Raw genomic sequence first — 22,927 nt, 5'->3', positions numbered from 1 at the left:
AAATTACGGGGCTCGAAGTTAATTTAAGACCGCGGAGGATTTCAATGGACACCTTTTTTATCGGCGGTTCCGCACTTTTCATGAGAACGCAGGCATAAAAAGACGAAGATCGGCTAATAAATCAGTTTTAAACCGGTCTTATGATATCGCAATGCCACGCCCATTGTAAATCAAAGCGCGTGCCTCCCAAGAGGTGCTCCGTGATGAGGGAACTCAACGCAAGATGGCACCCGAGAGGGAATAGCAGCACTCCACCTGCCGACTTTGTACTCCTCGTGCTTGATAACTCGAAGTGCAAACCGAAAGGGAGAAATTTAAAAGTAATCCCGACGACGGAGCGAAGTTAATCCGAGTAGGTTTTGTCGAGTGTGCGAAACGCTTTCCGCGCACACGTACATTCGGTATGTCGGGCAGCGATCATCGATTGGCCCAATTTGCGAAGCCATTACAAATCCAATCGGCAAGCAGACACGAGTATTAGTACTTGTACATACGTAAATGACATTGTACAACCGCATTATACGTCACAAGACGCCTCGGCGCGACGGAAATAAATCTGCGGTGGAGAAGACGGTTACACCGATTTCGATACGGGGGTTACATCGAAGGTTATCAATCGATAGGAATCGCTCGTTGAAACTCGTAATGACAAGTGGGCTCGGTGGTAAATCAATAGAAGAGTGGGCAATGGGCGATTGATCCAAATTTATCATTGGCTACGAGGTGAGACACGGATGCAATCTCCGAGGAGCAACAAAGAGAGATCTGCAACGATTTCAGGTCGCGACCATCGTTTACCAGAAGTGGAATGGAATTACGCGTGTAAACGGAGTGCCATATGTCCCGAAGACAGGAGTACCGCTGCTTCTCTTCTCCAGCTAGAAGCAAATGTCGGTCCTGTGTACGAGAACGAGAATTACACGAGTTACGTGAAGCCTGCCAGGAAGGATTTGCGAGCAAGCATTTCAGCGAGAACCTCGGACGAGCGGAAAAAAAACCGCTTCCCCGAAACAACGACTATTTCAGTTTACTCGATGAAAATAATCATTCTTAGAACCAACAAAAATATTTCTTCCGGATGGATTTTCTCAACGTAGGGATATTAACCAGTTTTTTATTTTTTTTTTCCCCCGAAGGTGACAACAATTTCCTACTCCACCACGACATTACCCTATCCCGAATAACCCCTTGCTCGGATAACGTATCTTCTCCTGCGTGGGAGTGACGTGACGTCACTGAATATATACCGTCTCTATTTATATCGGCTCGCGTAATACTCGGATGGCGATAAACGTATTTATGAAATATACCGGAATCGCGTGCAAACGCGAGAGAGACGAGGATAGGTCGAGGAAAAAGGAGGAGGCTACGCCGAGGGGCATCGCTATTTTGAGAAAGCCCGTAACGTAATGAGGAGAGAGAGAGAGAAGACCGAGGGGGGGGGGGGGAGGAACGGAGCAGAGAGAGAGGGCAGGAGGCGCCATCAATGGGTGGGAGAGAGAGCGGGCAGGTGAAATAAGAAGAAATAAGGGGGAAGAAGAGAAGTCCCCGTTGGTGGAGGAATGCTGCCGGGCCAGATATAGGCACTTCGTGGCAAGAAGGAACGCCGGATCGAGGCTCCCACCGTCACCGATTTTCCCGGCGTTCGTGGAAACGATTTTTCCATTTCCCACGAGGGATGTGGGACCGAGACGCTGAGAATAAGATTCACTTGGAAATCACCGAAACATCGCAATAATTTGTCAGCCCGACCGTCACCTGTTATCGAATCGCATTGTTGTTAATCATATGACATCAATGGAATATTTCTTTGATTCAATGAAATTTTTCATAAAATGCGTGGAGACCCCGAGAAATCGCGATAATTCGTCCGGCGAATTTCTTCCTTCGAGCCGCCTCTTATCACGGATCTTTTTTCTCTTTCGGGTAAAAGTTGGTAAATTTCAGGAGAGACGGTAGAACGAAACTGGTACAGGACTGGGTACGGTCAGTTTGGATCGTGGAATGCCGTTCTTCCAGGTGGATCGGTGGAACGAACGATCCTGGAGCCGCCATGAAGTGTTCCGATTAAAGAGAGGAAGATCAGCCAGCGCCGCCTCGCGTTCGAGACGTCCAATGGCCTTCTGGAAGCCACTTTGCGAGCACGAAGGTTAAGTGCTCGCAAAACCTCCGTCTTTCGTAATCTTCGGATTCCTTCGACTTTCCCCCTCGAAGCGCCTCCACCGCGTCCTCCCTTAAGGTGACGTGAAAGTGGCGCCAAAGAGATCATTTATCCAAATTTTATCCAATTCTGGACCGAATCGTTTCAAACTTCGCAATGTAAATATGGAAGGTCCCGACGCCCATGAAATTTCAATGTTTCAAAAATTTCTTTATAAATGTAATTATTAAAAAAAAAAAAAAAAATTGAAATTTCACGAGGGTCAGGTCCTTCCTTACAGCCTCTATGTTCGCCCTGTAAAGCGTGAAACTAGGTTGAAATTATAGTTTGAACCCTTTGTTCTCGTGTCTACTCGAAAATTCGATAATCGTATACGTGCCTTCCAAAGCTCGGAAGAGCGTTCTTCGATCGGTCCCTACGTCGAGGTATGGTATTTCAAGACGACACCGTAGTCGATGATAAGACACCTGATCGAGATAGCTCGAAGGGAGAGCAGGAAAGTAGCCGATAAGATTATGGGGGTATCGGAAAGGAATCCGATGGGAGTAGCTCAATGGCGCGAAACTCCATCGAGTCGGCTGATAGTACCGAGAAAAGAGATCTTCAAGAAGATTCTCCCAACGTTTAACATAAATTTTACATAAACTTTACATATATCCTAACGTCGAACTTTAATCCACGCAATCTTCAGCGTTCCTCGTATATTAACATTGTCAAGATAGTACGTATCGTTTATTTATCTAATTGTGCCAACAGCTGATTTACTGGCCTTAACATTAATTAAAGAAATAGGTAGTATAGGTACTAAGCCCATCATCCCGTTTATCAGACATGTTACATAATGTATCACCGTTATATCCTTAAAAAAAAGATTGAAACTTAATCTCGGAGTGAGAGATAAGACCTGCACAATACATTGGGCATTTAGTCAAATTATTCGGTATACCCAGTTTGGAGAAAAGTTTTATTTTTAACAAAATCACGGATTCCGAAGAGTGGTTCAAAGACTCGTCAGCGAAGATGCACTCGGACCAGCTTCGTTCAAGACGGAGGATGCTATCAGGGTGCAGCAAAGACCGGATATTCCGGTGCATTGACAGTCCGGGACTGGTTCTCGGGTGGTCTGGTAGTGTCGGAAAGGAATACGGAAAGGTGGCTGGCAAAGAAAAGGAAGTACCCCGAGCCACCTGGAATCGGTCCAAACGAGTCGCGATTCAAGTTCAACGTTGTTCCGTCAGTAAGCTGTCTCCCCGCAAGACGCTACAACTTTTTTTTCTATTACGTTACTTCACATTCTGCCGATGGATATTCTCAATCGAGCCGACTAAACGTACTTGCCCGTCCATCACCTCCGTGTCTTCCGTTCATTCATTTTTCATGAATCTACAAATTCGTAATACCACCGTTAACGGGGAGTGAAAATGCGCCAGACGTCTCGTTTATGATGCTTTCCACCGAATCGAGTAAACCGAATCGTTTCGAACTTTACAACGCGAACGTGCAGGCTGTAAGGAAGGTTTTGACCCTAATAAAATTTCATTTTTTCTAAATATATTTAGAGATATTTACAAAGAAATTATTGAAAAATGAAATCTCATTGCACCCTATTTGGAGAAAAATTTGATAAACGTTTTAACATTTTGGTACGTATATATGACGCTTTCGTATCACCTTAAAGGCACAATTGAACAAGCCCCGTGCGCGATGGGGGGTGCACACCATGGCTCGGAAAGACCGGATATTCCGGTGCGTTAATGACAGTCTAGGACGGGTTCTGGAGTGGTCCGAGAGACGGACGGGATATAAGAAGCGGCCTCTCAAAAGGAAGAGGCCAGACAAGGAGGAATATAGACGAGGTGGACCGGGAGGAAGATGCAAGTAGAGCAAGCAAGCAAGCATTCACCTTCTACGAGCCTCCGCGAAACACCCGGGCGCTCAATGTCCGAGCCGGCATCACCCCCTTTACCCCTTTTTTGCTTTTTTCTTCCCCACTGGGGTAAAAACACGGCCGAGAAACTGCATCAAAAAGAGTGCAACGTTTTTCGTTCGGCCGAATCTTCGAAATTATTCCAAGTGGTGGATTAATGTCACCGCGTCGCATTTCTCGGGAAAATGAACGTCCGTGATTAACGGCACCCTTTGTGCTCGCTTCACCGAACGGTTAATTAATTGTGCGATTACCCTGAAAATTACCCAATAATATTATATCGCTATCAGCCGGCTCATGAATTCTGTCCTCGATTTGTCCCAGCGGAAGTACCGAAGAAAAATTGTCCTGTACAACGGCTAGTTTGTTGTAGCGATGAATAACCATTTCGAGGACGCGTCCAAACGAGGCCACCAGAGCGACGAGGGGATGCGACCCGATGAATCCGTGGAAAAAGGCGGAAAAAAAAGAGAAAAAAAAGGAGACTCGTCCGAGTCGCCTCATCCCCTGGAATTAGCGGGTCCCATTACGAGAAGAAGCGGAGAGTCGGTCGGCTTTCGAGGTTATGCCTCTGTCTATTATGAATCTCGAGCCTCTTAATTAGCGGTAATTGCACGTGCGCCATTGCAGGTGTCCGCGTACCGAGGCAAGTTCTTAGAGAAGGCCGCGTGTGGACTTATATGCGACTCGTTCATGAGTTAGGCGTTTTCAGTCCCGCCATGATGCCTCGAGTTACGACCGCGCGAGACGCTACCAGGAATGTTTATGAATAAATCATTTCCATCCATCTCCGGAGATAAATCACCCGACTTTTTAGTTTTCGCGGATTATCCTAATCCTATCCTGTTATATATTTTCTCTTGCTCGTATACTGAATGACTCATTTATCTAACGCTCTTTATTGCGTTTAATTAAAGTTTACACCAGGCCCAAAGGTACCAGATTGAGAAAGTGAATTCTTACCTTCACGAGTCATAACCCAGAAAATTCGAGGTCTCCTCCCCGCACTACTGTTGACACGGGTACTCACAATGCACATTATCCAACGTGAACTCACATGGTTACGGGGTCGAGAAATACGAAAAAGCGTGTAGAAAAATTTGGATGAATTTTGAAAAACGCGACCCGAGTATCAGTTCTCGCGAAGGGGACCCGACGGCGTCCAGCGAGTGACTGAGCGCTCCCGCCGACCGCCATTCCGATTGGCTCGCGCCACGGGAAGTAGGGAAGGCGCGTCATGCACCGGCGAACCTAACCTCTACCGGCGGGATTCTTACGAGCGATGAATTATGATCTTCGATCCTGTTTCCTCCTCGCTTCCTCGGATCGTTTCCTCGCACGGCCCGACGCCCATTCCCAGGACACTCCGCGTCGCGTCTGCACGTCGGTGCACTAAATCGCACCGCGGATTCTAACCTATAACGGTTCCGGCGACGCGCTCAATAGGGCGGAATCACGAATCGCTGGAGAGGCGCGTCGCTTTTGGAATTAGAGACGGCCGAAGGAGGGGAAAGAGCATTTAAATAATTCATTTATGCCGCATACATCGCGGCACGGTACGTAAAGCTTTACACTGCTTAAATGTGCAATTAACTTATCTCTTTAATGGCACCCGTATATTTCTGACGGCCATTTTGAATATATCCTGCAAGGTGTGTGGGCTATCATTTCTCGTTCGCAAGCCAGTTCCCCTTTTTCGAGGTTTTTATTATTTTAAGGTACCGTAAAATAACCAAATATACGTAGAAATACATTATTATGGACTGTAACGTTTGAATAAAATAAATTAAACAACGCTCTCAAGCTTGCTCGCGTTGGCTAGAATTAATGTAATTTAGCGATTCTGAGCTTTAGATATCTGTTTTGTGTATATAAGACGGCGAAGAGGGACATCGTTGAAGAATTTGTTTTTTATTTTCTCCATAGTGAAAAATGGTGATTTTAGGTACAGGATATAATCGTCGAGAAAAAGAAAGGTTACTCTCCCGTTAGGCTAGGTAATTAATATAGAGGAATTCTGCGCCGGTTCGATACTCGATCTACTATCGTGCATACCTTCGACAATATGCGTGCCACATCTATCCTGACCAGCCACGCATAATTCATCTACATAAAGAGGCGTCTGATATGAGGTTGATTTACCGAGCGTGCCATCTCCGTTGTACGTCATATTTCAAGGGTGCGTTTTAGCGTAACTAGTCTCGCAAATGGATTAAACAAATCGATTAACCACAAATTTGGGTTCAGCCTTCACGTTACAAAAAGGTCGACATAACGTAATCTCCTGTATGTGGGAACGCTTTCGAGTCCGCGGAAGTAACCTGACTGGATTTTCAAGGGAAACCTGGATTACAAGGATTTTAAGGCCCTCGCTCATTAAAGAGTGCGTAACCTGTTTATGACGTAACTTCACGTAGCGTTCCGTTTCATTTACGCTTAACGATATGACGCCGTCATGTGCACGCGTTATCAAGGAATATAAAGATGAAGGGAAACAAGAGATGAGAGGAAGAATAGAGGGTAACGAACTCGACCGATTAAGTGGACGCAGCCGTCATGCCACGGCCAACGGTAATACCGCCTAATTGAATTTTTATTAAAAATTTATGAGACGCGTCCACCCATTGCCGTGGTTTATCCGACAAGCCCAACAACTTCGACAAATGCAACATTGAAAGACGCAGGAATATTTACAGATCCGTTAATGTGTACAAAACGCCAGATTAGAGTTTATCTTTGCGTTTATTGACTCTTCTAAACGTGCGTGCCCGTAAGTAGTTTATAACGTGTACGCATTTGCAGTGGGAAATTTCAATTGCTCTTTTCATATATTTGCGGGGATTAGTACACCGGGGAAAAAATCCTTGATGCCAAAAAAAATGATTTGGATCATGTAACAGCGTTTTGATAGAAAGAACACGTAGGAGGATGAAATGGGACTGTCGTATGTAATTAATAAAAAGAAGCAAGGCCAATTGCGGCTCATACGCCGTAATCGCTTGACTCGTTAAACCTATGACCGATTTATTGATCATTCAATGGATCCTCCTTCCTATCCTGACCTAGATAGAGTGCTCTATTTTTCCACCGTCCTTGATTACCGTGGAAATCGATCGGATGGAGATCGATGATAAATTCGCACCCTGGGAGAAAAATGTCAGGGAGCCAGAGGATAATTATCTCACTAATTATTCTTTGAATTAACGAACTATTGCTTTGGCTCCATGCATTTTTTTTTTTTGCTTAGGGTAGATTTCTCTCGACACGTGTCATGACTGAAATTAAAATAAAAGGAAGGGTGAATACTTAAAGGAATTGCCAGGGAAATGGTGGCTGCGAAATACCTCGAATGTAACCCACGGCTTAAGTCACGATCCCAAACACCGGACTTCGCGATCCTGGAATGCGATTCTCGTACGGTGAGAAAGTAGTTTCATATCGTACACTGTATAGTCAAGACCTCTACCTCTACGTTCGACCCGAACCAAAATCTAGGACTCGACACCTATCCCTTAAACCTCTTCTATGTGAACCTGGAATCCAGTTTGAGGCACGAACAAAATTAACAGGCTTATTGGAATATTTCTGCGATGCAGACGTATGTGCCACTTTCTTTACAAAAACCAGAGCTGTTAAAATAATAAACAAATTTCGAAAATTACCATTTTAACGTTTTTAAGGACTTTAATTTTTTTCACTGCCAAAGACTACTCCTATCGGTTCCAAAAATTCTGAACGGAAGTACTTCGTACAAGCCACTGCGAGAAGCCTAAGCCATGGAAAAAAAAAAATCTTAAAAGTGGTCAAACAGCACGGAGGGCATAAAATCGAATTGCGTATCGGGCTTAACCGGACGTCCCGAGAACAGACCGTGTTGTCAGTTTATCCGAAGCCAGATAACTTCGTTACCATAAGCAGTTACGAGACGTGCACGCGTTCCTTTTCCACCGGCGTCTCCTCTCCGAGGGCGCAGGTTTTCTGTCTGCTGCCACGTGGGAAATTTCTCCCGAGCCTTTAGCCCACGGCTCGAGATAAATCTCCGACACTCAGGAATAATCACGACCGGACCACGAGATCTGACACCTCTATCGCCCCTGATTTGTTCTATATCTAAAAAACAGTCACATCCGTCCATCGGTTGGAAAAACGAGACGTAAGATTATCCGAAAGGGCTCCAGGGTGAGTCGGAAGGAAATCTGCGCTTGTCCCTATCGATTAAACGATTGGCTTAGAGGCCAAAGGGGTTGGCTTCCATGTCGGAAAGGGTTGATGGGTCGAGGGAGGCCTTAGTGGTGTCGAATCCTGTTATAAATCGATCGACGATCATTCGCCCACGCGGGTCGTATCGAATCCTTCATCGTAAGAAAATGTTAATGACGATAAAAATGTAGATTCCCTTTTATCCATCCCCTTAAGGCCACGGGAAAGTACCACCCAAGGGGTTGAAATCCTTTTCTGCAAACCTGTACCGAACCGTTTGATATTTTACTACATGAATATGGAAGCCCTAAGGAAGGTCCCGATACCCGTGAATTCTCCATTTTTATTCACATTCATTCATTCGTATCACCTTAAGATTACGACCGAGTTCGACGGAAGTTGGATATCTGGGCTCGGAGATCCGATTGGCTCTGCCGGTAGTTTCGGAAGCCCGATTGTCCGGCTTGGCTAATGGATATGGACAATACATGCGAGCAGAGTCTGATTGACTTAATGAGGATGTACCCGTCTGAATGGAGTGTGCAAATTACGTGTGCGTGGCTTCGGTCCATGTAAAGGCGAGGATTAATAATGCGTCCGCGCCATGGGTGCGTGCGTTTTATGGCGCATCCCATGCAGCACTTCCATACACCATGTAAATTACATACATCTCGTTCCTTGGCACGAATGCGACAAGGAAGTCACCATAAGGCTCGCACCGATCAAAATTCCCATATAAATTGAAATCCTCGATCATTGGTTATCTCGACGTCACAATGAATTAAAATAAAATCGTCTCCGTAATATCGCGTGGACTTCGTTGCGGTGGGAAAATGTCAAGGAAAGACATTTTTAAAAGAATTCAAATTTTCGGTCTCGATGGATCGTCATTGTTGGAGGCTGCGACAACAAAGCAGGCAAATCCGACTTTAATCTTTGTTCGGTTTGGCTTTCCCGACAGAGTTCCTCGACTCTTCGTCGACTCCTCCCTCCGTCCCTCGTGTTACACAATTAATTACGAGCAGCCTTGCGTTACTCGTTATTACGCTTCTTCGTGGTGGACGCGTACCCCTCGAACTCATCCACCCAGCGAACAACCACTTACAGGACAATGCGACGTTCCCCATGAAATTCTACACCGAGGAAAAGACTTCATTGACCAAAGAAATACCTTGTTAATTTAAGAAATAATTACATTGGCTCAAATGAATTGACGTAATTCAATATTCGACAATATTCTTATGGTAAAAATTCAACGTCTACGTAAAACACCGTGGACCTTTCGGGTTCTTATGTGACTCGTTTTAGAGGCAGATGTAGCTTGGCAGATTACCCTCATTATTAAGTGACCAATCGTTTTCCCACTGTACATGCGAGGCACGGAGACAAAGAATAATAAGAATACGCACGCATAATTCCTTTTCGCATACAATTGCCTTCTTTCTGTTTGCCGGTCGGTGGTCATTCTGGACCGGAAGTGGCCATTTTACCGCACGAAAAAATGTCCATGGAAGACCTCGCTCGCGATTTGTCACCAGAACGTGACTTTCGGTCTGCCCTCGTACACTACCTTGTAAACCCGGATTACATATGTAAACGATTACATACGTTGGGCGTAACGCGAGCAAAATCCAGGAATCGAAATCAGTAAAGACACTTTTTCCCGAATAAAGTGAGGAATCCTTCGGATAAAGTGGAGAGGGAATAAACGGTTTCGTGAAAGAGCGACATTTCCGTTGACTCTAAATCAATTATTCGAAGAACCGAAATCCCTGGGGAACGGAAGCGACCATTTCGCCTCGTCGGGAGACAAGGAAGCCTCGCTCGGGATTTGTCCCAAGTACGTGACTTTTGGCCAGTTCTCGCACATGACCTCGCAAGTACACGTACATCGGGCATGTGCACATGCCGTCCGTTAACGCGAGCTCGGCCCCGTGATGCGGAAATTAAACGGAGATTTAAACAGTCGAGAGCGCCGAGGATTGCATTACTGCGACGAATAGAGCTGCGAAATCGCACGGCTCGTTCCTTTATCTTGGGGAGAAATTCCAATTCTTCCAGAACTAATCCTTAGATACTTCTGTCAACGGACCGCGTCACTAGACATGATTTACTTAACATAACAAAGGAGGGCTCTTGCGTTTATTCGACCCCCAACAGGCCCAGAACCATTCCTCGTGCCGACTCGTCGAAATGGCCCGAAACGTTCATTTTATTGCTCTAAGCTAACGCGATGAAAAACTTGATATCTTATGAAAAATTAATGTACCCTACAACGAAAATTTTAAGACAAAAGTTATTTAATCATCGACGTTTACATCGTGGCCTCTCATCCGAACTTTCGAATGAAGCGCCAATCCAACCTGACATATGTACTTGGAATTTTTTCCCCGAGATTTCCGCGATATTCGTCGTGAGAAGCTAACACGTGGTGAAAACGTCGATTCCCTCGATGTAAATTTCCGGTTCGACCGATCGGAACGATTTCTCGGGCGTCCTGTTATCGGGCCCAAACCGATCGTTGGCGTGAATTACTGCAGGGAGAAAAATGGAGAAGGAGGGACAGGAGAGGAAAAGAGAGAGCCCCGTGAGAACCACGGACTCGGAATACTCCAGATGGGTTTACGAGTGGAACAGATCCGACCGGGAACCGGATTCCTGTAGGTGGTGCTCGTGTCCCTCGGGGACCGGAAGTCCGTCTGCGCCCTCATGCGAATCCCCGGGGAATATCCCCAAGAAGATCCCCAGACGAGATACGCGTCTAAGGTCCGACTAAATCGATGCCTTAATAAGATTTCTCGGAATTTCGTGCCTCCTAGCTACCGTCCCCCGTACGTAGAAAAATGAACGACCAAGCTCAACGAAAATCAATTTTTGAGTCGTTAGAAGTTAACGAAATGAAACGCATAGTTAGGATTTCTCCCTTTAGTATTTTGAGATATAAAATCAAGGCAATGCATCGGGGGTAAACATTCGGCATTTTTGTGGCGAAGACTACAATTTCTTAGATTGTCGGTCCATTTTTATAAAATCACCTTCTTACGAGAGAAGGAAAGGCATTGTCAAACTTCCTTTGTCGAAGGGCTTATGCGAGACAAAGGTGTAATGGTGTCTAGAGGGAAAAGGAGGTCTGACTAAATTGGATTAAATGGTGGCACATGATGGTCGCGTCGTCTGGCGTCTCGATTATGTTTTTTTTTTATGCTTTTTAATGCCATTATAAGCGCTCTCGGCAGAGCGGACGCGTTCATATTCAATGGCAAGGGTGGCTTAAGTCCGACTCCCACCTTTATGCATTTATCCTCTACTTCGGGTTAGGTTCCATGCATCCCTCGTGAATGGTCGGATTTTCGTTGTGAATTTGTGGATAAGCAAAACGACCGGATATTGCCTTTAAAAGGAATGGCCATTCTTTGAGGTTAAGTAGGTTAACTTCGAATAGGTCTCAGAGGGTTTGAAAAGTGTGCAAAGTCGAAAGGGTTCGAGTCATCGTTTCACGTGGACGGTAGACCTAACGTTAAATTCTGCACGAGGTTCACCCCAAGTAATACGAGTAAATCTTTCAATGTTTTCCCCTCTAAAATATACAATACATACTTTAGGCACTTTTATCGCCGAAAAGTACGTTTTTCCTCATGATTTTTCATTTTCCTTTCCTACAGTACTCGATTTATCCGAATGCGCCGTGTTTCGCGGTCAGTGACAAAGAAAATCGTAACATCATCGCGGACGTTTTCACGGTTGACTCCGTCCCAAGGACTTCATGCAATAATGCGCCGAGAAGCGGGTCATCGATTCGAGATATTGCGGAATGGAATCGGGGTCGCGACCGCACTCGAAATCGATCTTCGAGCGCCCACTTGCCGACTCGTTCGATATAGATCACCGCCATTCGGCGACTCGGTCGTATGTCTTACGAAACCATATAATACTGCAAGAGTTCGTCCCGAGAAAATGGCGGCGGAACCTAACGTGCCTAACCTCCTCTAAAAAAAATATTCCCAAATTCCCGAATTTTCTAGGGAGAATCATTCTTTGAATTGGCAAAATATTTCATTGGCACTATTAAGAAAAGATGCCGTTTAAAAAAAGCGCCTTTCTCGAACGGATCGATCCGAGGGAAGGTTTCGCTTCACCTTAACGCTAATTTTCCCGCACGGAAAACGTCGGCAACGGCATGCGGCGAACTCGACGCGGAAATGCCGCGGTATTCGATGCACGCGAACACCGCAAATGCAAAAGGCACGGAAACGGGGCCACGTCGGATCGCGTTATGTCGATCGATGTTATACCGACTTGTCTCTCTCGTTATGAAAGTAATCGACTCATGTCAGACCGGATTGAAACACCGGCCGAGTGGTCGATCGCACGAGTTCAAGTTACAGGACGTCTTCGTAATCGAATAATCGAGTTAATTCAGGTGATAAGAATTTTTTTGTCAGGGGTCAATTTTTAATCTCCGTAACGAAAATTCGCCCCACTTGTTGATCGCGCAATACGTGAGAATAAATTCCGCGGGAGGAAATTGGATGATCGGAAACAATCCCGAATACGAGCAATCCAATTCTGCGGAGTATCCGGAAGCTGGAGATACTTTGGAACTACGCGCGTGTATCATCTCCGTGTACAAAGGACGGTACTCGAGAAATACATGCCTATGTATACACGATATGTATCAAAACTCGCGCATACCCTCCGTGCTTTCGGAACTGCCCAACTCCGAGATTAAGCCCGAAATTTCCACGTACCGCATTCCCCGGCCGGTGACAGGAACGAAGAGAGGAGAAAAGAGAGGAAAGGAGGGAAAGCCATTCTCTTGAAATATATCGCCGAGCTCGATTTCTCAATGAAAGCCGTCCCTGCCTTATAAAGAAAGAGATGTGCCCGGCCAACGTACGATACGCTCGTTATTAATATTTCGTTATTAATGAAAGCTAAAGTGCTTCCACAAATCATAACCCGGCTGGAGAGACTCCAGATAGAATATTCTTTAATTTCATGTAATACAACCTTGAATATAAAAATAAGAACGTCGGTAAGTACAAGATTTTTTTTTTTCCGAGGTCGATTGAATCACTCGCCTTAATAATTCCTTCTTTCGGTAACGAGAGCGTAATAAAATTATCGCGTCCCTTTCCTCCCGCCTTTATGTCGCTCATCACCTAATATTCATATTTAATCCCGAAACGCTTTACATTCGCGTTTCTAAAAATGCGAAAAAGAAACTCCGGGATGAAGAAAAGGGGGAAGAAAAAGCCGGGCCGCGCGTTTCTCTTGGAATATATGTCGGCGGATCGATTTCTCGATGAAAGTCGAAAGAGCTCGGTAGTCCTCCGTTTAAGAGTGGTCGTACGAAGAGTGCCGAGTAAAGAAACCTAATCCAGAGACCGGGATGCTCCCGAGGAATACGAAAATCCCGTCGGACGCGTAGAGGGAGTGCATCCTCGTCGTTCGGGGTGAAAGTCAATTGTCGCGAGTGCTTTAAAAAGGAAAGATAAGCCGAGAAGCGTTTACTTGCCGGCCACGTCGACGCGCCGGGGCGTCGAGACTCGCTTCGGGAATTAGTCGCTTGTCTTGGGATAAACGCACGCACCCACGCACCCAGCCAAGTGTCGCGCATGCCAACGCCGAGATATGCGCAAACAAAAAAAAAAAAGGAGCGCCACGACTGACAACGCAGTCAATTAACCTGGTGGAAGCAAAGGTGAGAGATGGACTGGGATTATTATCCAGAAAACTGTCCAAGTTGCTTCTAATGCAAGCATCGGATCGCCTATCTCTGCCGCTAATGCTCGATTGCGCAGTCGGTACACGCGATTACGGAATTGTTTCCTTTGGTAGCCGAATGATCTAATGGTCTCCGAGGCTCGAAGAAGCCAGGAAGATATCTAAGCGCGCGTCACGCGTTTATTATCATGCAACAAAAGCCGGTATCTCCTGTTCGGTGCCAACGAGTCACCGTGTGACTCATTGTCGTGTATCGCCATTGCTTAAGGACGCGTCGATCATCGACTGGAAACAAACTTGACTTTCCACAATTTTTCCACTATATTTTCTCAATTTTTCATTTCGCCGAATGAAACTTTTCTCCAAGTTGGATGTATCGAGTCGTTTTAAATTTGACAACGTGACTGTGGAGGCTTCGAGAGGAAAGTCCCGACACCCGTGGAATTTAATTTTTTTTTTAATCTCTTCCACAAACAATTTTTATTTCTTTGGTATAATGTGCGTTACCGCGGTCGATGCTTGTATTCTCTATGCAAGTACCAAGGAATCTTTGTACGGCTCAGAGACGAATCTCTTGTTCTAGGGCAGGATTTTTTCGTAATTTCCGGTCACGTAGCCTGGCGCGGCCGAACTAGAGCGGAATGTGGGCGGACGTTTTGACGGAAAGAGGAAGAGAAACGGAACGATCGGGAGAAAAGGGACCCGTGGAAAGGAAAACGATATTTCGGTAAACCTATCGATCTCCGATGTCGAAAAATTCGTTATAAATTTCTAGCATGTGTAATACATTTCTAACGCGCGTTATAAATCACATTCTTTACCCGAGGCTGGCTACCGCAGCGCGTCATTCCCACAACCATTGTCCCTCCCGTAACCATTGTAGGAAATGAATTCATTTCCTCGAGACCAGTGGAACCCAGACGGAAAGGGAGGAGTGCCTCCGTCTCCCTAGACGTAAATTCACAGTGTGGCCAATCGAGGCGAGAACCGAGGTCAGAGGTTAGGAAGACCCGTTACCCTAAGTTCCGCGGCGAAATGTTGGTCGTCGGTCGACTTAGGCTCTAGAAGACTTTAACAAAGCCATGCCAGACACGGGGCCCATTCTTAAATGCATCTTTAGGTCCCTAACCTTCGTCAACAACAGGTGGATTTTCATATTCCGAGTCTTTCCGGGTTTTCTCACATCTTCCAGCGTTCTTAACCCCCGCCTCTCCTCCCGGAAGTGTCGTTAAGTACTCACAAAAATGAAAAAATAAAGGGACTCGCGAGATGAAAATATTCGTTACCGTGCCTTGATATGCGCAAAAATTCCCTCCTGTAACAAAAAGACTGACTCTGATAGAAACGACGATTCGATAATTGTCAGGCCATGTATCCGCGGAACAAAATTTTATTTACTCCACCGGGAACGCTCGGTTCTGAAACCAAAGCTCGGTTCTCCGCGGCACGAATATTCCTCATTATTTAATTATCTTAATTAGATAAACATTAGGGGCACCGTGGGTAGGCTGCGCGGAATACCACCGGGGTTTGCGAGGGCATTTCCCATTATAGAATCCTAATTTACCCAATTTATGACAGGTGCAGCGACACGGTGTTGGATTCTTCTCGGGGGTAATTCCACGTTCCTTCCATCGATACCTCATTTCATCCCAATATGCATTTAAAAAAATCATTTTCACGTATCTCGGGATGAACCGACCGTCCGAGGGAAACGTTAAGAAGCGTTAAACGTAAGATCGAAAATGGCACGACCGATTTCGCCAACAGATCGCCGACCCGTTCACCACGCTCCACATACCTACATAAACTCCCAAGGCGTTTTAACCTGCGCCAACGTTGACACAGGTGGGCGTCTCTCTTTCTCCTTCTCTCTCCCATCTCCGGTAACGTAGGTGTTACCTGCCGAGAGCGCCAAGAAGCACCGATCTCCGAAGGATCGGATGGAATTCGGATCGTGTCCCCCGCCAACGCGTCGCAAGATCGACAAGGCCGATCTCTTGCTACTCGACGATTCCTTCTGTCGATACGATATGAAATATGAATCTTTGCTCCGCTAATCTTCCTTCTCCACTTTTCTCTCACCAGAGAGAGCAGAAATTTTTTTTTTATTTACGAGCGACACTGGGGGGAAAAAAAAAGTGCATTTCCATGAGCACACGCGACGCTGCGCTTCCTTGAAGAGAAAGAGAGAGAGAGAAAGAAAGTGCGTCCAGAGTTAAGGGGCAACTTGGATCCCTGCCAAAATTCGTACCGCGTCCATCTTCCCACTCCTCGGACTTTGCTCCTACGGAGTTCCCTGACTTGTCGGGAATAATCCTGCTCCCTAGCGAAACGATAGATCTGGACTTTGAGACGACTTAAGGTGATATATTTCAATATTTTGACGTTCCGTATATATAGAATGACCCTTTACGTATCACCTTAGGACGCCTTTGGTAGGTCACTGGGATGGAATTCGATGATGCCCTAACCTATCCCATTTCGAAGGTGAATTCCGTCCGACAAACTAACAGGTCGCATTCTCGACCGGCCGTAAAATCCCAAACCCTTACCCCACTCGAGTGACCCTGAAGATAGCGGAAATATTACGTCCGCCCAAAGCTCGAGAGGATGCCTCTTGGTAAGCTGAGACCCAGATTCTCGGATTATCGATTTCCACTTCCAAGAGGACGTCCCTCGAGAGAGAGAGAGAGAGAGAAACGTGGAAGGCGGGATATCGTCGCCGATATACTTAGCGTTATCGCGACTATCAGCCCCGGATCGGTGCACTTTTTATCATTTATAACCCCTCGACCTCCAAAGCTCGGCAGGGTTGATAAAGATCATGATTTTTGAGAAATGAAAAATCGCTCGGTTAGCGATCAGCATTCGATTTTTGATAACTTAGAGAGGCCTCGGATTGCCGAGAGATCTCTACGTTTTACGAAATGACGAAAATCCCGGCAAGGGACGCCAAACCCTGGAGGCGCAATTCTTCGGGTCTCTCGAGCATTAACGTAAGGAACGTCATTTCCTCGCGAAATTGCTTCACGAGATACGAGGGTCCGCATTTATTGCGTACTAAATGAGTCTCCCGACGAAGAGTGGGGGGCAAGTGCAAGCGTAAAACGTCACGGAGGACGACTTCCACTATAGCACGTAGAAAACATTGCTCTGCCGGATTGCCCCCAAGGTACACCTTGACAAATTAACTTCCAGGGCAATTAACCCAAAAGTACCAATTCCCCCTATCGAATTTCAATTATCTTCGAATTCGATTCCGCAACGAATATAAGGCTATAAAAGTTCCCGATACATCTTCAAATTTCAATTTTTCTTAAATTCATTCATAAATAATTTTAATTTCATGGAGGTCAGGACCTTCCTTATAGCCTCCGGACTCGCGTAGTAAAGTTTGAAACTATTTAATACACCCAGTTCGGAGAAAAGTTTCATAAACGAGTCACCACTTTCACATCCCCTTAAAGACGAGTCTAACAGAAAATGAATTTTGCGGCGAAGTCTAAAAATAAATCGATAACGTATAACGTTCTATCGGAATATCGCGTTTACGCCGTGACGAAACATTCCTAAAGCTCTGGCTCATTTGTTTACTCTCTCCTAGACTGTGTCCTCGACATCTTTTTGTTTTGACGAATACCTGGATTCCGTTAGACTCGCCGAGCAGCTAAACGGGTCACGGATAAGATAATTCGCATTGCGTAAACGAATCGCAACTTATTATCGTTACTTGACATTCATGCGCATTTACCTGTAACATACTTTTTCGCGATTGGGGAATGTACTTCGGGTTAACGTAAAGATTCGACCAAACGGAATACAGATCGGATGGGTAAGCGATCTTAGATCGCGATATCGCATCGATTTCCCCCGCTCTTCGGGAGACTTTGACGAAGAAGTCGCGTAGATGCCCTGGTTTAAAAAATAAGAAAGAAGAAACGGAAATGGAACGCGAGGCGAACCGGAATTCCCGTTCCCGGTTCTCTGAGAAACCACGGCCGAGGTTCCGTGCCGTTCTCTGCGCTCGGCGAGCGTTGAGGTTATGTTACGCGAAGTTAGCTACCGAGGACCCTGCGTCGAACGCTACCGAGCTGCGTAAATCCAAAGGGTGTAAACGTTTTCTCGACTAACGCCTATAAGATGGATTTTCGACATCGAGTTCGTTGTTGCACCTCATTTAATCGTTCGTTTCAGTCCCATGAGCCCCCGCGACTCTAAGAAATGATGATACGCAAGTCTAAGAGGTTATGATGCGCGATCGACAGCCACCTGTCCCCAGATTTGTCTTCGTGGCTTGAACTCGATTCTCACCGCGAAATTGACAGTTTCGTAAACGACATTAAAATATTGACACCAATGGACGCGACTTTGCAAGGCGAGATTTTTCATGGGAAAAAAAAATTCCGTACGAGCTACGGAATAGAATCTCTGGTCGCGCATACCGTTCGCGGCGATCGTTCGAGGAAGAGACTCGCGGAGGCCTAAACCGTGTCGATTATTTCGACGTTTACGCCGAACTCGATTAACGCGTCGACGCAGGTCGAAGGATCGCTCGAGCGCCGCCGGTTTTCTCTCACTCACTTACCGAAAATTCCTGCGACGCGAGCGGTGCGACGGATGGTAAATCCTGTTCTCGAGGCGGCGAAGAAAAGGCCCCTCGAGCGGCCGCCAGGCCCGTGAATATCCACGTCACCTGAGAGCCGCAAAGCCGACCCGACACTCGCGACTCGCGCCACCCGGCTGACACTTTCGATGTTCCCCTTCGATGCTTTCTCGCAAATCGGTGCGAGACTTGGCCTAAAACGCGCTGCGAGCACTCATCGTGCTGCTCCACGGCCGATTGCTGACTTCCCTTCCCGGCAGCCGCCGATGGCGCCCATGGCGCCGATGGGCGTGCCCACGGAGAACGAGCGAACGCGGAGCCACCCGGAGGGGGCCGAAGGAAGACGAGCCAATGCGAAAGTAACCGACTGCAGCCGACTGAACTGTGCTCGCATTGCTGCTGTGTTTTGTTGACTCCTGTTTACTCCCATTGGACCGCCTACCCGAATACAGGAAAACATCTCCCATTAATTTATTGTTTAAATCTGCAACATACCTCCCCACTCCCAAATCTCCAGTACACTGGCGGTCATGAATGGCTTCCTCGTGTACATGGTGCAACCTGGTGGTGGAAACGTAAACGTAAGGTAAAAAACGAGCTCGAGGGCATATGTATGTACTTGCGGTACCTGATGTATAATAAACTGTAAAATAATTAATGTAATAAAGCAACTTATTGAACAATAACAATGAGTACGTTTAATTAGACGAGCATGTCTAGCAAACCCTCTAATCGCCTATTCCTGATCCTTGAAAATCATTCGTAGATGTAAGGCACGAAACTCGGTGCCACCTCCTCGGTTGTCCTATGATCCTGTTAAAAATCGGAAATTTCAACCCCTAAAATTATTGCCCGGGAGAAACTCCGTGCCACCTCCTCGGTTGTCCTGTGATCCTGTTAGAAATCGGAAATTTCAACCCCTAAAATTATTGCCCGGGAGAACCTCCGTGCCACCTCCTCGGTTGTCCTGTGATCCTGTTAGAAATCGAAATTTTCAACCCCTAAAATTATTGCCCGGGAGAAGCTCCGTGCCACCTCCTCGGTTGTCCTATGATCCTGCTAGGAATTGGAAATTTCGACCCCTACAATTTTTGTCCGGGAGAATTCCGTGCCACCTCCTCGGTTGTCCTGTGATCCTATTCCATCTCTGGCGATTTGTAACAGGAACATAGGACAACCGAGGAGGTGGCACGGAATTCTCCCGGGCGAAAATTTTAGGGGTTGAAAATTCCGATTTCTAACAGGATCATAGGATAACCGAGGAGGTGGCACGGAGGTTCTCCCGGGCAAAAATTTTAGGGGTTGAAAATTCCGATTTCTAACAGGATCACAGGACAACCGAGGAGATGGCACGCAGTTTTCTCCGAACGCAAGGAAATTAATATTAACTTAGGTCTACGAGTGATTTTGAGGAGGAATAGGCGATTAGAGGGTTTGCTAGACATGCTCGTCTAATTAAACGTACTCATTGTTATTGTTCAGTAAGTTTCTTTATTACATTAATTATTTTACAGTTTATTATACATCAGGTACTGCAAGTACATAAGTTCTCGAGCTCGCTTGTTATCTTGGTGCCATCTTGAATGCACATGCTTTCCGCATTCTCCACCGAGGGCTGCAATGAATTGAATAAATAAAATACCCTAGGTAATTTGCGTAATTTTGTACAGTAAATAACTAGGAATTTTACTTTACAAGTTTCTTCCGTGATGTAAATTCCATGAATATAAGACTTTATGTTTCTGCAGTTGTCACATAGAACGCAGCGGGTTATGAATGAAAAGCTCCGATTGCTTTTTCGAGTATGACACGTTGATGGACCGCACTAGGTGTGACATCGGTCTGCATGATCGTGGCTCAAGATTTTTAAAGCCGCCGAGTCTTCATTTTGTTTAATTTCAACACATTTCTAAAAATGTCAGGATTCATTGTATAAAGTTCATTGACTTGACACACTGACACGTGGCCCTGAAGATATGAACGATAAGTGGTTGATAATTCGTTATCAACCACTCCCATTAACGGCGGCTTTTAACTTTATTGTGATAGACTTTTTCGAAACTTCATTCCAGGAAGTAAAAAATGACGGCAAGCACCGAGACACTAAAGCAATTTCACAACTGTCAAATTCTGCGCCATGGAAAAATTGTTCTGGAAGATCTGTGGGTCAGGAACGGAAGGGTCGTGAATCCAGAGAAATTGTTTTACGACGAGAAGGTCATGTCTAACGTCGAAGTGGACTGCAAAGGAGCTTTGATTTCACCAGGGTACATAGATCTACAAATAAACGGTACATCTTAAGACACGTGATAATTTTAATGGGATCCGAGTATTACCTTTGTAATGCCCGGTTTAAATTATTTGTAAATAGTAATTCTAAACGATTTGTTTATTATTTAAAGGAGGATTCGGAATAGACTTTTCAAATAACGTCGATGACGTAGAGGGAGGAATTAATAAAGTTGCAAAGGGGCTTTTGGAGTACGGGGTGACAGCTTTTTGTCCCACTTTGGTAACTTCACCTACGGAAACGTACAGACAAGTCATACCAAAAATAAAGAAGAGAAACGGTGGCAGCCACGGAGCTACTATCCTGGGAGTGCACGTCGAAGGGCCATTTATAAGCCCTGATAAAAAAGGAGCACACCCAGAAAATTATATAAAACAATTGGATAAGGTACAGAGAGTGTGATTAATTGTTAACAGTAAATGATACAATGATAAATTAATAAATGTCCCACCTTCTTCAGGGCTTCATGTCGGTCACGGATATGTATGGCGATCTCCAGAACATAAGTTATATTACACTGGCACCAGAACTGCCGAACGCTATGTCTGTTATTACAGAATTAGAGACAAGGGGTATAAAAATTTCCCTAGGTAACTCATATTTTAATATCTACTACTAAATTAGTACTTCAGCACTTTTTATTCAACATATTTATTGCTTAGGGCATTCTGTAGCTAATTTACGAGAGGGAGAAGAGGCCGTTCAACATGGTGCTACATTTATTACTCATTTATTCAATGCGATGCTTCCGGTATGCTTATATAAATTTTGACATGGATATTAAATATATTTCGTTGTTTAATTTGCAATAGTTACTGAATTACAGTCGTAACAAAAGCATGGAAGTACATAATAGATACCCTTTTTGCAGTTTCATCATAGAGATCCGGGATTGGTGGGTCTTTTAACGTCAGATCAAATACCTCCCGAGAGAATAGTTCATTTCGGCATAATTGCTGACGGTGTCCACACTCATCCTGCTGCTCTGCGAATTGCTCACCGCACTCACTCTGAAGGTAGTATCGCTATTCCGTGCAGTCTGTAAAGTAAGCGTCAAAATCTCTTTCTTCTACTTTTAAATCAAATTAAATACATATAATTTGTCTGAACAAAGGACTAGTGCTTGTAACAGATGCAATATCTGCTCTCGGTCTTGAAGAAGGTTTACATCGACTGGGACAACTCGATATCGAAGTGAATGCTGGTCGTGCATACATTGCTGGTACTAATACATTGTGCGGCAGTACCGCAGACATGTCTAGAAGTGTTCGATTCTTCAAAGAAGCCACAGGTGTGCATACAATATCAATAAAAGAAATGAGTGAATATTAATAAATGTTATTAAATATCTGTAGGCTGTTCGACGGTTGAAGCTTTAGAAGCTGCCACGTTGCACCCAGCAAGAGCTCTGGGCATCGAGGCTGATAAAGGCAATTTAAATTTTGGAGCTGAAGCCGATTTCGTTTTACTGAATGAGAATCTAGAAGTAATTTCCACGTGGATCGCTGGACAATGCGTTTACACCTCCAAGAATACGAAACCTAGTGACAAGACTAACGAAAGTCACCACTGAATTTTTAGCACACTACAGAAGTAATCATGGCATCACTTGGAATCATCTCGATCCAACACTTAATGGCTGTGAATCTTCTAATATCCAAACTGCAAAAAAGTTTAACCAAAATATCAATATCGAATACGTGTATCTATATTTCTACCGTGATGAACTATTACGTTATGTATATACTATATATAAGCATGCATTTATCCGTGTGATTTTACACTCACTTTTATATGCAAAGTATTTTTGAAAAGAATCCTTAGCATTGAACAAACGTTTAACACCGTGGAATTAAAAAATCCTTTGACACTTTAAGACCGGTGATTCCTTTATTCTTGTAACTAAAAGGCATGTTTTATTATTTTTGATAAGAGTTAATAAATCATTATATTTTTATACACATAATTATCACAAACCTGAATGTCGAATTCCCTGCGATAAAACCATAGTAATGT

General features: G+C 45.1%; 2 protein-coding genes across 10 annotated transcripts in view; one reads left to right on the top strand and one right to left on the bottom strand.

Annotated features, from left to right (window-relative positions):
- Positions 1-18,897, bottom strand: part of LOC105699418 (protein kinase C and casein kinase substrate in neurons protein 1) — a 29,989-nt gene extending 11,092 nt beyond the window's left edge. Inside the window, exon 1 of one of the 5 annotated variants that reach the window (XM_012424378.2) lies at positions 18,604-18,897. The gene's annotated coding sequence lies outside the window, so the exon portion shown is untranslated. Of the gene's footprint in view, positions 1-5,051; positions 5,271-18,603 lie in introns of those variants that run through there. The other 4 variants (XM_012424373.2, XM_012424377.2, XM_012424376.2 and 1 more) reach the window with 4 other exon arrangements.
- A 1,292-nt stretch (positions 18,898-20,189) lies between these two features.
- On the top strand, positions 20,190-22,870 carry LOC105699534 (N-acetylglucosamine-6-phosphate deacetylase). Of its 5 annotated transcripts, none has more exons than XM_012424619.2 (8): positions 20,190-20,423; positions 20,694-20,911; positions 21,024-21,298; positions 21,372-21,501; positions 21,574-21,662; positions 21,783-21,927; positions 22,026-22,202; positions 22,267-22,870. In XM_012424619.2, exons 2-8 carry the CDS (start codon positions 20,704-20,706, stop codon positions 22,482-22,484), a joined length of 1,242 nt encoding a protein of 413 aa, XP_012280042.1. In that variant the 5' UTR covers positions 20,190-20,423; positions 20,694-20,703; the 3' UTR covers positions 22,485-22,870. The 5 variants fall into 5 exon arrangements, with proteins under 5 accessions (XP_012280042.1, XP_012280041.1, XP_012280040.1 ...); XM_012424618.2 differs by having other exon boundaries at positions 20,190-20,461; XM_012424617.2 differs by having other exon boundaries at positions 20,191-20,450.
- Positions 22,871-22,927: the final 57 nt, after the last annotated feature.

The sequence above is a fragment of the Orussus abietinus genome, unplaced genomic scaffold (assembly GCF_000612105.2).
Source record: "Orussus abietinus isolate OABI.00-Male unplaced genomic scaffold, Oabi_2.0 scaffold8, whole genome shotgun sequence".
NCBI classification, from domain to species: domain Eukaryota; kingdom Metazoa; phylum Arthropoda; class Insecta; order Hymenoptera; family Orussidae; genus Orussus; species Orussus abietinus.
This window is presented reverse-complemented; position numbering and strand designations above follow the sequence as displayed.